The following is a 16,175-nucleotide window of genomic DNA, read 5'->3' as shown; positions in this document are numbered from 1 at the left end:
CCTATCATTAACTGCATCAGAAAAGCCATAGAAAATTGAAGTTTATTACATAAAAAGCAATAGAATCCTGGGCAGTACTTTCTATTGGTATACCAGCATAATAACCCACTTGGAAGGATTGAACATTGGAAAAGTTCATAAATCACTCACCTCCAGCTCGTGTTTTACTAACTTTTATTTTGTTCTCCCAACATCCTGCATGAGTGGGTTATTACATTGATAAACCAACAGAAGATGCAATGAGGATACAAGTTCACACAGAGCCTGACCCTTCCTTTAAATCCCAAGATCTGATCGTTAAGTCATCTCTCTAGCTGCTACACAATTCCGTGTTGATTACTAATGAAAATTTGGTGTTAGATCAAATCATCAACTTTTTTACCTGATAGGTTTGAGTCTTCTCATTCCCTGTTTGCTGAGTAATGAGTGGATATTATGGGGAGAAGTTACATGTTAATCACTTCTGGCAGTGAAAGGGTTAACTCCATCACTCACTCTATTTACAATGTACTACCACTTTTGACAGTCTTTGTGACATAAGAGTAAGAACATTTCACAAAAAAGTACCATACATTTGAATTACAAGCTTCGTTGACAAATGTCACATTAATAGTGTTAAAATAAATACTGGTGTTTACACTGAATAACTAACAGTTGTCATATCAAAAATAAACTCAGTCAGTATTCCCCTGTTTAGAAAAGTATAAACCCCTATAACCACAAATTTCATTGAACAATCTAATTGTGTCCTTAGTTTGTCAACAAAGGGCTGATAAGCTCTAGAAGGGTTTAATTTTTTAAGCATTTCAACCTAATTTTTAAGCATGCACAAAAAATGGCTTCATGGAAACTTATAGTATAACATGAAATTATTACACTGAAAATCAACTCCCTAATTCTTGAAATCTCAAACATAAACTTCTTCCAAAGTTCATCATCTGTAAGATTGAATCTTCAAATTTTTACAAGCATTATCACAACCACGAGACTTGCTTTTAAATAAATATACAACATAAATAGTTAGTCAAACATTTTTCAAATGTAAGACTTCCTTTTCATTTTTACACTCACTCTGTATACTAACAGAATAACACTGATAGTGCACTGCTACAATTACTCCACTGAACTTTGGTTCAGTGCCCAAATGGATTGCATGACGAAGCCCCTTCTTCATGGCAAGCTTCTAGTTGTCTACAGCTTTGTCATCAAATTGAGATCTCTGTAATCCAAGAAATTTCAAGGCATTGCCAGCTAAGAGCTTGTCCTGCAATAGAAAAAACACCATGATAAACTGTCAAATGTGGTTTGATAACGGGAACGCAATATTTGTTTAGCAATTACAATCCATGCAACTTGGACAGATACTGCAACAGTTTATCAAGCCAAACTATCATATTAAGCTGGATATATCAACAAAGTTGAATTGGTAAATTGGCCACCGTAATGATTACAAAAGCTGATGTTTCGAGCGTTAGCCCTTCGTCATTCGCTCCGACGAAGGGCTAACGCTCGAAACATCAGCTTTTGTAATTGTTACGGTGGCCAATTTACCATTTCAACTTTGTTGATATAAGCAAATTATTTTGTTACTCTCACCAACGCAGCCCCAAAGGTCAATTCCACGTTGCGGACGTGACATTTAGAGGCAAAATTTGGGTATTAAATGTCTCCTAAAGCCAGATCCACTCTATTTGAATTGAAATTAGTCATGTCATAAAATTACCCGTGAAGTACCTTTTATTTTGCCAGAAAACATTTTGACTATCTCGTAGAGATCCAGAGAAAATAATTTTTCAAAGTGTGTTGCGGATGTGACTCCTAAAACAACCATTGATTTGAATTGCTTTTGGTACTTCAAATTTCCTGTGAATTGAAAACCTTTTAAAAAAACTGCATATACTAACTAAATGCAATAGTAACTGAGCTTCATAAATCTGAAAAGATATTATAGAAATTACTTGTTACCATGAATTTATCAACAAAAATGTTGTGTTGCGGACGTGACCAAAATTTGTTGCGGACGTGACATTTTGGGGATGTTCAGGAAAGAGCTTTTCATTCACCCCTAATAACGTTCAGAGTAATATGCCACTGAAGTAAAAATGTTATTTTTATTGCTTTTATCTGTAAATTGGGAAATAAATAACAAATAGTATATATAAAGAATAAAGATGTTGTGTTGCGGAGGTGACATTTTGGGGATGTTCAAGAAAGAGCTTTTCATTCACCACTAATAACGTTCAGAGTAATGCCACTGAAGTAAAAATGCTGTTTTTATTGCTTTTATCTGTAAATTGGGAAATAGATAACAAATAAAATATAAAAACTTTGATGATCTAGGTCATTTTGTAGGTCAAAGGGCATTTATGTATTTTTGGAAAATTGTAAAAAAGTGATAGCTTTACATATATCATAATATGTCTATAATTATCATTTGCTGTCATTAAATATCAACATATCTTCTCATGTTTGAAAATTTTATGAGGTTTTCTGAGTTTTTACAAATGTGTCATGTCCACAACGGTCACGTCCGCAACCCAATATCTCTTAAATAGTTGACAAATTTGAGCAAGCTGGGGTGTCAAAATTATCATAATACTTAACAATAAGAGCTACATAAATAAGACCTGAAACAGGTGAGAACCTACATAGAAATTAAATAAATGTTGCTCTGAATCATACCCTGAAGGTCACGTCCGCAACACTTTTTATGTCTTTGTACGTCTGAGACATTAAATGTTTGAGAATTTTTTTCTTTTTGCATTGAAAGGCTCATCCTAGTGGGTAGTTAAGATCCCAAAATCTGATTCATGGCGATCAATTTCTTTGAGATAAAGCAATTTAGATATTGGTATGTAAAATGGCTTATTCGGTTAATAAAAACCCTCAAAAACAATGGCATCACACAACCTGGGCGTGTCCACTACTGCCAATCTAGATTTGGATTCTTATAGAACTATGTATAAGCTTTCATTAAAAGTAAGTTTGGCTCTCATATTTTGAATTTGAAAATCTGTCAAATTTTCATGTCTCATGTGGAATAGCCCCAAACAGTTTCTTTCGAAACTGTCAGCCTTTATTCTTTTTATCATAAAAAAAATTATTAAGCATTTTGAAACACAGGAACAGGCAAATAACATTGACATTCATATTCTAGGGTGCAAGCCACGTCTTGACTTCATGCAGTTGGGTATTTATGAACTTGAGATATCATTGAAAGAAAGACTGGTGAACCACTTTGTCCACCTTGCTGGACAGTGAGTGGTTGATCAGACGAATGGAATGAAAACTTCATGTCACTTGTTGTGTGAGCTGATGGCACAAAAGCATCTCAGTGGAGCCCACGAGAAGTGACAAGATGAAAAACTGAGTACCGGAATTGTTCTAATAGTTATTCAATAATTGCTTGACAAAGTGACCTAGACTGAAACAAAACTGACCACCCCTTTTAAGTGTGAGCATCTGTTTATACTTAAAATTTATTCCTGTTAAGGACCATTAGACCCCAAAATCACACACAGTATGCTTGGGCTACCTGTGTTGTTACATGAGTTGTGCAATTGTCAGGTACAATTTAAAACAACTACCTTGTGCAACATAAGGTGACACTGTAAGTCCGCCTCTCTGTGATTTCTTTGAGGGGAAGGGGGCAGATCAACACAGTTTTGACAGGCTCAAATACACACTTTTCTCTTACCCTTAGTTCTGTGTTATCTTTATAAACTTCTTCAATAAGTTTGCCTGGGTGATGTTCACCAAGAGGGAAAGGGTAGTCACTCCCTAAAAGAACATTCTCCTGAAAAATTTGCAGATAAAGACAATTGAGAACCATAATGATTACTTCAGTGTAGATGCATATCTTCACACACTGAGGCACTTGTAATTTAGTAAAATCTAAAATTCAAAATCAGTGGGGAATCTGAGAAACAAGATTAGTGTAATAAGTTAATTGGATGTGGTTATATATTGGTTCAATTTTTTTTCCCTCCTTATCAACATGTCTTATTCCCTGCTGTTGTTTGGTTTTTGGACCTCCTGAAGGAGAAGTGCAACGAGATCACTCTCCAAAAAAGGTCTAGTAAATTTCTGCTTAACCTTGCAATTTAATTGGATTGGACAAATGTACTGCAAAACAGGTTCATTTCTGTGTGTTACCAGTATAATGTCTTATGATAAAAACATAAAACAAAAGTAAAAATAAAATTAATGTCTCACCTCTCCAATTGTGTCAACTAGAAATTTGAGAGCTTTCTCATCGTGAACAAGACAGTCTGTAAAAATTTGTCCAATGTACTTCCTACAAATACAAGTGAAATGTCTTTGACAGGCCATGTGTGTATTTTTTGCATATTATCATACGTCAAAATCTCAACTCTTAACATCCAAAAGTTTAATGATAAAATTCACAATAATGCATTCCAAATCTAAAGGAAACTATGATCATATATTTTAAAATAACCGTACTTTCAATTGGTTACTCTTTAAGTTATAAACTCCAAAAAATGGATTGGCATGACAATGTGTCTTTTACAAACTGTAGGTACACATCACCCAGGCAGTGAGAACTGATTAGCTTATCAGTTTAATAGACCATGTCTTTCCTGATAAAACACCAAATTACCTCAGTTGATGTATATATGATTTAAAATCAGTTTTTTTGGAGAACAGAGATTTAAGCCAGATGTTAAAAAGTTGTGCAAGGAACTTAATTACCTTGGGTTGACTGGGTTCTCAACGGCACAGAGATCAGGTCTGACATTGAAGCCATGTTCAATACGTCCAATGGTGAATGGAAATGCCCCACCTGTAAAAAAAAAAATAATAAGTACAAAAATATATATTCATTTCATGGAAGAGTAACTTCAGGATAAACAAAAGGCAATAGAGATAGTCAAGGTGAGTCCTAGCAGATTTTTAAGCACCCAATTACAAATTACAATGATTGTAACTCTCAATCTTAAATTTTTTACCTAGAGTATATGACTGCAGGCAATTTTTTTGTAATTTTTTTATTGTACTTCATATAATTTTAGCAATGTATAATTTAGTAGTTTCTATGTGTGATCAGTCTAAGACAGTCTATAGTTAGTTTTAACATCAGGGTCCCAGCCCCACTGCTGAACGGGCTACCTTGAACAAATAATGTTTATCACCTAAGTGTGATACCTATACTGTCTACTTTTCAGCAATATTGAAACATTGCGTATGATGCACGATCCTCGCAGTAGATAGCGCTATTTAAGCAATAGCGAAAATCAGACCTGATCACTTTCACGGGTTTATTACGAATCAACTTAACGGCCTGCTCCCAGTTGGCTTGTTAGCTCAATTGGTAGAGCGCTGCACTAGTATCGCAGAGGTCAGTGGTTCGAATCCCATACAGGCCTGATTTTTTTTTTTTTTTTTGCCAGGTCTGATTTTCGCTATTGCTTAAATACCGCTATCTACTGCGAGGATCGTGCATCATACGTATCTAATACCGCAGTTCAAAATATATGAACTTCATATATTTCATTGTATCTGATTTATCACTTTCACGGGTTTATTACGAATCAACTTAACAGCCTGCTCCCAGTTGGCTTGTTAGCTCAATTGGTAGAGCGCTGCACTAGTATCGCAGAGGTCAGTGGTTCAAATCCCATACAGGCCTGATTTTTTTCAGGTCTGCTTTTCGCTATTGCTTAAATAGCGCTATCTACTGCGAGGATCATGCATCATACGTATCTAATACCGCAGTTCAAAATATATGAACTTCATATATTTCATTGTATCTAATTGAAACATTGCAGTCACTTTCGAAAATAACCAACTTTGTAAACAATTTACCCTTGGCAAAAATGAGACAATTTTTCCCAGACTCATGCAGCTTATGAGTTCTGCATTCAATTTGGTAAACACAGAGCCCTCCAACACCCAGTTTTGGAAATTATACTTTTCTCACCTCCATGAGCAAAACACACTTTTAGGTTTGGATGTCTCTCCAGAACTCCGCCAAATATCATACAGCAGATTGCTTGGGCAGTTTCACCTGGCATTCCTACAACCACATATTTTCTTAATCACCATGAACTATTTAAATCAAGAAAGTCAGTGAAGGTCTACAATGTGCACTAAAATACAAGCAGCTCTTGATCAAGCAAGGCTTACTTACCAACAAGCCAGGGCAGCCAGTACTTGGACATCCTTCCTTTTAACTCCATGTCCCAAGGATGAACAAAAATTGCACAACCCAGCTCCTCTGCGGCCTGATAGGATGAGAATAATTAATAAATATTTAGATACCAAATTTCTTTGAAATTTATACCACGGTTAATTCTCCCAAAATTAATGTTTAACTTAGTACTCTGAGTTCAAATTTCCAGTCATCTTTTTTCTTTGGACTGTTAGCACAACTATAATGGACAAACATTATGCAAGTCATTTCATGGTCAACCTTTATCAAGTGGTCAAGCTGTACTTAACCTTCACCTCATCATTTCCCATGGGTGACCACTTAAAACAGGTTTGGCTGTAATTTAAGTTCCCCTAATAAATACTGAAAAGGAATAGCTTACAGCAAATACTGGTTGTAGTTCTGGGTCATCAAGATTCCAATCATTTATGTGAGAACCAATTTCCACTCCAGGAAAACCAAGAACCTATAAAATATCATTATCAATAAAATGCTCTTGAATTGCACCCAAAAGGAGACAGTCAAACTCTATCATTACGATAGCAGTCACCAAATTCAATAAATCAATAGTATACCTGTAACAACCAAAACTTTAATTTAATTTTATTTTATTAATAATAAGTTCTTATATAGCGCATTAAAATTGAACTCTATGCGCTTTACAATTACAAATTAACAAAATTTCAATAAAAATCCTATACATGCAATTTTCGCTACTCTATCTAAACTAATGAATTATTATGTGTTATACATATATTTGACAATGTACGATATCAAAAAATCTGGTGGCTTAATTTTTGAAAAGATAAGTTTTCAATAAGTGTTTAAAGGAGTCAACAGATTCGGCGTTTTTTATGCATTCAGGTAGTTGATTCCACAAACACGGTGCAGCGTAGGAGAATGCTCTTTGCCCATACGTTTTAGTTTGAATTGTTCGGACCTCAAGTAGATTCATGTTTGATGAACAGAGGTTTCGTGCTGGAATATATCGACTAAGAAGTTCAACAAGCAAGGTTGGAGTCATGTCATTTAGTGGTTTGTATGTTATCAACAGTATCTTGAATTGAATTCGTTTTGTGACCGGGAGCAAATGAAGTTTCATAAGTATAGGTGTTAAACTGTCTCTTGATTTAGCACCGACTAACAAGCGGGCAGCTGTGTTTTGGATCCGTTGGAATTTATTGATGTCACAAATCGGTAGACCGTACAATAGGCTATTACAGTAATCAAGTCTCGATGAGATGAAGGCGTGTATCAATCTTTCATTTTGCTGCGTCGAGAGGTAATTACGAACGCAACCAATATTTCTGATTGCTAGAGACGATGATTTACAGATGAAATTTATATGCGAGCGTAAGTTCATCACAGAATCAAGCATGATGCCTAGGTCTCAGACAGTATTAGATAAATTAATGATATCATCTCCAATATTGATATTACAGAAAGGAGGATTAAGGAGGATTAACGACCAAAATTCATCTTTGTTGGTTTTCTATCTGCTCATCGGACCTCATTACTCGAGTGAATATGCCTCCACAAACATAACAAAACACGGAACATTCATGAACGACTGAGGTCATGTGATGATGTCATGTGACAAAAAGGGCGGGAAAACACAAAAACAGGGAACCCAGTAACACTACCCATTCTCACCTTCACGCATCTAGTTAGCTCCTGTACTGCAAGGTCTGGTGCCTATAGACATAAAATTAATATTCAGAAAAATTAGACAGTCAAGTACCACCAACAATGAAAGTACATAAAGATAAATGAGAAATTTATGACACTGAGTTCTTTGCCATTGCCTCATAGTTTACACACAACAAGCATAAGACTAGTTCATGCAAGCTTACAACAACTTCCTTCCCCTTATGCTGTTCCTTTGCATTTTAAGCCCCTCCTAGTTTGCATTTGCTATATTTGAGAGGCAAGAAACTTACAAATAAATATAGAAAACAAGGCATGCACCCTCACCCCAGTTTCTATAACAAAATAAAAAAAGGACCCTTGTTCTTTTTTCCACAATTTCTTGCATACTCCTGCATAACCAGTCTTCTCAGTTTGTTTTGTAGCTTTCCAGCTAAAAGTTAGCAAATTTTTTTAGTACTTTTCCTTGCAAGGAAACTTCAAATTAAACACCTTACACTTCAATTAAATCTATAACAGCATTCTTCATAAGGGGTTATAGCTACTTGTACCTGCATCGGAAGAGTTCCTAGTCCCACAAATCTCTTGGGATATTTCTTCACAGTTTTTGCAAGGTCATCATTCATAATGCGGCAAAAATCCAGAGTATCTTCTGGTTTGGCCTTAAAGAAAAAGTCAAGGGTATTGTCAGTAAGAAAGTGTTCATGAATTCAATGCTAGGACAAATTTATAGACCTTCTGTCACACTTACCCAGTAACTGAACATGACTGGAACAGTTGAAAGGGCCTGTACTGTCACACCTATAAGAAACAAAATATATATCACATGCTCTGCAAGTAAAAATAAAATATGAGACTTGAATTTAATAGACTGGAAAAGAAGTGAAGGACACTTCCTCAAATTCCCATCCCAACTGTTTTTTTTTTTTTTTTTGCAGTTATGTTTACAGATGCCTGAGTGGCTTTCTCTATCAAAAAGAAAAGCATTAACCTGAGTTTCACAGGAGATTCTCTAATTCTGTACTTGAACTAAATACAGTACTGTAATTATAAAAAGTTTTTTTTCCTTTTTGTGACAATTGAATAATTTGACTTATAATTTAAACAAACCTGTTGCATCCATGTCTCTGATTCTTGCCTCTGGTGACCAGCAGTTCTCATCTATTACACGAAAAAGGTTCCCATCCTTCATCATCTTTGCTTTGCCCTAAATAACAGTGATAATTTTAAAATTCAACATTTAAGCAGATGATTGCTTAACCCAAACTTCACTTCCAATAGGGTGGTCACTTCACCATGGAAGTAGGAAGAGAAGAGAAAAAAAGAGCATCCTCCCGACTTTTCAGAAACGCATATACTGACAAGGATATCACTTCACTTAAGCTACTCTTACAAACCCTTTTTCTACCAAGTTCTTGAATATTAAAGGGAGAAGTTACATGTGAATCACTTCTGGGAATTAGGAGGCTCTAAGACATTTGGGTGGGATATGGCACACAAAAGAGAACCAAAGATACTTGACACAAATCTGGAGAGACCTTTCATCAAAACAAATAGAAAAGAAAATCCATTTTAACTTGGATTAATTGGTTAGAGTGAGGTCAGTAAATTTCTCCGAAACAGAAGGAGTCAAATAAGCCTATTATGGTCATCTAAACTGATTGTTTGAGGCTTCTGGCAGTTAATTCCTTCTTTTTGGATTCAAGCTTTCTTCTCCTAGCTTGCCACCAAATCTGTCAGCTTTACACAAGATCGCTTTGCAGGGGCTAGCTAATCTTTCAAGATGTTGTGCGTCTTGCTGCCTTTTGAAGTCAGGCATGTGGCCACTACCTTCTTGTCGCCTTTGATTTTGTTCGTGATGACGTATTGTTCAAAACTTTCAGAGTAATTGTGGGCCAGTCTTCTGAACTGGGGTTGAAGAACTCATTTGTTCCAAAAGTGGCCATTCTCGTCGCAAGTTGTTGTGTATTAGGGTTCATTATACTACTATAGAGTAACAGGTGCACAGACCAAGTGCTCTACCAGGGTTCGACAGTAGCAGTAGCCCACTAGCCACAGACTAGTAGAAATTCAGTTTTGGCTAGTGGTTTTCAATTTCTACTAGCCAGTTTGGCTAATAAACAGACTAAAATTGTCATAAAATCTAAAAAACATCTAAGATGTCACTAGCCACTTGGCTAATAAGTTGAAAAATTAGTGTCGAGCCCTGTCTACACAACTGCTTTATTAGAATACTATGAACTTAACGATAACCATGATGATATATAATTATGTGGATAATCATGTGACTACAGTCAAGGGTGTGGTAACCAATAGAATAAAGATTATCTAATAGCTAAGGTATTTATCCAAATAGGAACAAACACTACTAACAATTATAGTGGTATGCAAAATGTGCAAATGGATAAATACTGAATGTTCCCTCCTATAAATCAGGCCTGCACCGCAAGCTGCTCTGCAAGCTGCACTGCAAGCTGTACTGCACTGCAACAAGAGACAATTTAACTTACCTCACAGTGATGATGAAGTTGTATCCACCCTCCATATCCATATCGCTGAAAGAACAAAAACTCAGCATATTATATAAAGTTTATCACATGCCTACAGCCACATTCCTTGAGTGCGCATTAGATTTGAGATGGTAAGTATCCAGTCTTTTCTCCAACAAGCACAAATGGAATAACTGTTTTTATTCATTAAATTTCATTAAATCCTTTGGACATTTGGATTGTTCAAGCTTTCTTTCAGTGCATCAACAGTTGGCACAATGCATTTTCATATGAGGTGACTCATGAATATGAACTGATGACTGGAGTTGATTGTATATACACGTACCAATCAAAACACTAGAAATACATCATTCCATGTTGTAAATTTAATAAAAACTTAGTATACCCATTTACATGTCCGACAACTCAGATATCACCACATTTTGTTAGGGATTAAATTACAACTTAGTTATATATCATTTTGTCACAAATTTCTGTGTACTTTTGAGCTCCATGATTTTGGATAAAAACCATCCTGGTCAAAATGTATCAAACTTGTAAAGTTTCATTTACAGAAATCGGGTTTGCATTTACCTTTAGTTTTAATTTTTTTTTTTTTTTGTTTGTTACCCACTTGTCAATTCTTGGCGGTGTGGCGTGGGCTGTGGTCGTTAAGTCTGATTTAGTGTTACACAAAAATGTTTAGTCCCGTTTCCAAAAATGTTAAGCCCCCTAAAATGTTCACTTTAAATCATTTGATATTTATTCGGGTTAGGCCCCTAACAACAGCATGGGAATTCAAAGTGCTGCTTGTGATGTTTATCAAATGTATTTCCCATGAAATTCGATGTTTCTTTCAAATAGGAACAATGACAAAACTATTTAGGTCTGTCATTTTTGAAAGTACTTACCTCCTTCAGATCTGGCCATCTTTCGGGTAATATATGATTGTGAATATCGATTTTGAAAGACATCACACAGTATACCCTAAAACATTTAGTTTAATAACGTCGTGCTCTGTCATGAAGAGAACACAAATCAGTCGCTCGTAAATCCTTAACTTCGCAAGGTATTTTGGGTAATGTGCAAAAGGAAAATAGGGTTTTTCACAACTTCGTTTCCAGTTTCCCCTCTCACAATACTTCGTTATAACTCGACCCAGTCTTACAAACAACCACGCGGCTTAGGACATTCCGATCAATCCGACCAACCTTGGCATTTACTTTGTCCAGTTCAGGGTAATAAATCATTTGTATCAGTGACTGTAATGCCAATGCTGGGTCTGAGCGTGCTGCAGCCTTACTCTGTGAGGCACCAATCCTACCTGCACCTTAAAAAAGCTTGTGCCACTTTACTGTGCAATGGTGTCTTTTTCCACCTTATCAATTGGTTGGTTGGTTGGTGCTTTGACAAATTTTTGGCAACTCATTGTACGGCATTTCTAAGTTCTTCTTGTCCAATGCAGTCGGGACTTTTCGGCTGGCCAACACGTAAGATTCATTATACTAGGGCACCAAGCTCAGCAATACAGGCTTTGTTTTGCATTTGCTGAAGTCAATGATAAAACTTTTCCATTTCAGCTGGCTCTTTCGGTTTCTGAGCGAGGCTTTCAAAGGAGACTTCGAGTTCTCAGAAACCTGAATTCCCTAATTGAGATTCTCTATCGTTTCATCAAGGTCGGCTTTCATTTTCTCAGTGGATTTAAAGTTAAAGATAATTCTTTCTGAATCGACGTTTATCTACAAGTCAATTTTGTGTTTCCTTAGGTCCCTCTAAAATAAGTACCGTGTGAAAACTAAGGGCCTGATTACATGAGCCGGGCTGGCCCGGTTAGCCGGGCTGATTTCTTTTGTTTTCACGCTTTGGCGAACACCAAAACAAAAGAAATCAGCCCGGCTAACCGGGCCAGCCCGGCTCATGTAATCAGGCCCTAAACCTAAAACCTCGCGCGGAGAAATAGTTACCTGTGGTCATTTCACGCAAGATGAGCGCGCGCGCATAGTTATAGAGTTCGAGCGATCCTGTTGTAGACGAAGCAATCGTTGGAGGTAAATTTAGGACCACACTCTATCTATAGCTGCTAAACAGTGAGGTGGCTCATTTAAGTTTTTTTTTTTAATTATGGATTAGAGTGATTCAGCTTATAAAAATCAACAATATCTCTCATGGTGGGTCGCTTCTCTGGATCCATTTCAATGCAGGCATGTATGAGTTGTATTAGTCGAGGGCTGGACACACTCTGTAGCTGTAGCACTACATCAGATCTGTCGCGTTTTGGCCGCTCACCTGTGGCCATTTCTAGTACAACTAGTCCAAAACTGTAAACATCATCTGAAAGAAAAATAAAGATGCATTTTCAACAGAATTTATCCGCTGTCAAGTGACCGTAACTGAAGGGAACCTTTGAAGGAGGGAACTAGGTACTCTACGCTAATCAAGTAAACAGAGAGCTGTACAAAAGTGCTTACTTCCAACCTACTTAAGCCAGCTGGACTGGAGGTATCAGGGTATCTACAGAGTTTTACAAACAACAACAAACATATGAAACATATGTGTGAACTGCGGTTATGAGACGTATATGAGAACGATTCTTCGCAGTAAAGCACCATTTGAGCAATAGTGAAAATCAGACCTGAAAAAAATTTCAGGCCTGTACGGGATTCGAACCACTGACCTCTGCGATACTAGTGCAGCGCTCTACCAATTGAGCTAACAAGCCAACTGGGAGCAGGCCATCAAATTAATTCGATATAAACCCGTAGATGATAAATCAAACAACAACAAACATATGAAACATATGTGTGAACTGCGGTTATGAGACGTATATGAGAACGATTCTTCGCAGTAAATCACCATTTGAGCAATAGTGAAAATCAGATCTGAAAAAAATTTCAGGCCTGTACGGGATTCGAACCACTGACCTCTGCGATACTAGTGCAGCGCTCTACCAATTGAGCTAACAAGCCAACTGGGAGCAGGCCATCAACTATTGCTCAAATGGTGCTTTACTGCGAAGAATCGTTCTCATATACGTCTCATAACCGCAGTTCACACATATGTTTCATATGTTTGTTGTTGTTTGATTTATCATCTACGGGTTTATATCGAATTAATTTGATGGCCTGCTCCCAGTTGGCTTGTTAGCTCAATTGGTAGAGCGCTGCACTAGTATCGCAGAGGTCAGTGGTTCGAATCCCGTACAGGCCTGAAAGTTTTTTTCAGGTCTGATTTTCACTATTGCTCAAATGGTGCTTTACTGCGAAGAATCGTTCTCATATAAGAGTTTTACAAGTCGTCTTAAAAACTGCCAGATTTGTTTTAGAAACTTTGTTAATTTGGGGGGTCCTATGAAACCTAAAGACACCACTCTCTTTTAATAATACCCAATGGTAAAATCATACAAAAGACCATTGATTGACAAACTATGTGAAAAGAACAACAAGCAACAGCAAGAGGACGACTGAATACTAGCGACCTATAAATCAAATAAATGACTGAGATAAAAAATGTTCCTTGAAGAACAGGAGAGACACAGTCGAGGTACTGAAATCAATTCAACTCTTACATCGCACGCGTCATTGAACTACCGGCATTTTAAAAAACAAGTTTTTCGTAAATACCCACCTGTGGTGACTGCTGATTGGATGTCCTTGACTCAGGAGCAGCATAGATTGGAGTGCGTCTATTTGGAGTCATGAATTCCCTGCAATAATTTGCTATTCCAAAGTCAGCAATCTTTGCCTCCCAAAAGTTATCCTTCCTCTTCATAAGTATGTTGTCGGTCTTGATATCGCGATGTACTAAGGGAGGGATTTTCTCGTGAATGTAACTGAGACCACTGACAATGTCTCTAATCAGAAACCAGATGTGTGGTTCTGGTACTTTCCCCTGGTGTTCTGTAAGAACATGCAGACTACACTCCATCAACTCTGTTACCAGCTGGAGACAGTTGTCGTGATAAGTTGCACCAATGAGGCGTAGAACGTTAGGATGGTGGCAGTGGGATGCTATCATCATCTCACGTTTAAAAAAAGGGTAGTCCTCTTTTGCAGGGGAAGTGAGCTGTTTGACCGCCACCTTGGCCCCATAATATTCTCCCTCGAAAACTTCATCCCAACCTCCACTTCCCCAACACTTAACTCTGGTTGAATGATCCAGCTGTTCGTTCCTCTTAAACAACAAAGCAAACAATTGTTTTTCAGAGGACTCCATCAGCCTTTTTAGTACATTAGTGTTGTCCTCCTTTTGATTATTCTGCTGTTTAGATAATTGCAGTTCGCTTATTTTGATTTGCAGGAGCTCCATAAAAGGATGCAGTCGACGGAGTATTTCCTCTGACATTTCCTAATAAAACAGCGGGATTTCAGTGTGGACTGATATTTTAACTGAATAAAAACCATAACCTATGATAATACTTTAAGAAACAGCCTCTCTAAGACCAATCCGGTTCATTGTGGTTAAAAACGTCCATTTCTTTCAAACCTTGCCCATGGATCTGTCGTAATGTAAAAATAATTATAAAATAAGTTTTTTCGCAGCGAAAATCCCTTCAGCGCTGAAAGGACCGATTTCAACAGCACCGATTATCAAAAATAACGCGAATTGAATTTCTCGTCTTTTCACAAAACTCTTGTTTGAGGAATATTTTTACACCCACTTTGCCTTTGCTGCCATGACCGTAAATATGCGACGGCTCCGCGCAAAATTCCAACTTCTTCCCCATGCCATTTCTTATTCAGACTAAAATAGGTCAGAGGAGTATGGAAATATAAAAAGAACGGTTGGGGTTTCGGCGAACTTCTAGTACAGCCGCTCCACATAATATGCACATTTTCGGAAATTCTACTCAAGAATGCACAAAAAGCGAACTGTTAAAACACAAAATTGGCACCTAGCAAGAATTTTCATCAAGCGTGTTTTTAAACTTCTTTAAAAGTGTTAAAAATTGAATGGAAATAACATATATTAGCAAAAGCCATTCAGTTAAAAAAAAATAAGCAGTTGATAGTTTTCTATTTCAATGGCGGCCTTACTTTGCAAGTAGAGTAATTGTTATCTTTTCCTTCTAAGAGAAAATAGTTCATCGTTCTTAAATTTTAATTTGACACCTTCAACACCTCTTTCTATAAGGTGACCTTTGGGGTAAACAATTTGTACTTTTCATCTTCTGCACTGAATTTTAAATAGACAACTTTTAGCTTTTCTGGGGGCGGTACTTGTGTACACCCTTTCTTCTCCGAATTTTCTGTTTATTCTGTTGTTAATTTCTCTTAAGATATCTTCCTAACTATGATTGTAACTCTGCCAATAAGTCAATTATAATTTTTCTATTGTCAATCTTGTTTTCGTTTTATCATAACTAAAATGGAACTGGGGTGGGATGGGCGGGTTTGTTGGAGCTTAAACCTCTTAGGGGACCCATGTCCTTTTGTTTCTGCTCCAGTACTTGGTACAAATCCTCAAATAAATCAATAAATAAATCAATGAATAAATTCATATTTCATATTTCCACCGTGAGTTTTCACTTATTAATTACGTGATTACTTATTTTATGCATTGTTAATTTTGAAGGCCTCACTGAAAACCGCTATGGCGAGCCGGGCTCCCTCTTTAAATACTTTTTTCAATAAATGAATAAATAAATTCTCCGTCGCATTCGTAAATTTATACCCTCAGGTTAAACTGTACAAAGCTTTCATTCTCCCTCACTTTGAATATGCATCACCACTGTTTATAGGTCTAGGTAAGGGTCTGTCTACGAATCTGGAGTCCATCAATGGGCTGTGACTAAAAGTGGGACGGGGACGTGGGACGGGGACGTGGGACGGGGATGTGGGATGGGGACGTGGGACTCGGAGACGTGGAAC

General features: G+C 37.0%; 2 protein-coding genes across 2 annotated transcripts; both read right to left on the bottom strand.

Annotated features, from left to right (window-relative positions):
- Positions 1-26: 26 nt before the first annotated feature.
- Positions 27-11,382, bottom strand: LOC111333754 (2-amino-3-carboxymuconate-6-semialdehyde decarboxylase). The gene is made up of 13 exons (XM_022939379.2): positions 11,220-11,382; positions 10,330-10,374; positions 8,930-9,026; positions 8,571-8,620; positions 8,371-8,481; positions 7,826-7,867; positions 6,555-6,638; positions 6,152-6,245; positions 5,942-6,037; positions 4,714-4,804; positions 4,216-4,297; positions 3,698-3,796; positions 27-1,264 (listed from the first exon to the last, which is right to left on the bottom strand). Exons 1-13 carry the CDS (start codon positions 11,280-11,282, stop codon positions 1,184-1,186), a joined length of 1,035 nt encoding a protein of 344 aa, XP_022795114.2. The 5' UTR covers positions 11,283-11,382; the 3' UTR covers positions 27-1,183.
- An 862-nt stretch (positions 11,383-12,244) lies between these two features.
- LOC111333245 (mitogen-activated protein kinase 14A-like) lies at positions 12,245-14,566 on the bottom strand. The gene is made up of 2 exons (XM_088741816.1): positions 13,933-14,566; positions 12,245-12,639 (listed from the first exon to the last, which is right to left on the bottom strand). The coding sequence occupies exons 1-2, from the start codon at positions 14,518-14,520 to the stop codon at positions 12,616-12,618; spliced, it is 612 nt and encodes a 203-aa protein (XP_088597942.1). The 5' UTR covers positions 14,521-14,566; the 3' UTR covers positions 12,245-12,615.
- Positions 14,567-16,175: the final 1,609 nt, after the last annotated feature.

This window comes from Stylophora pistillata, chromosome 12 (assembly GCF_964205215.1).
Source record: "Stylophora pistillata chromosome 12, jaStyPist1.2, whole genome shotgun sequence".
NCBI lineage: Eukaryota > Metazoa > Cnidaria > Anthozoa > Scleractinia > Pocilloporidae > Stylophora > Stylophora pistillata.
Note: the sequence above shows the minus strand (reverse complement) of the source record. Positions and strands in the feature narration are given on the sequence as shown.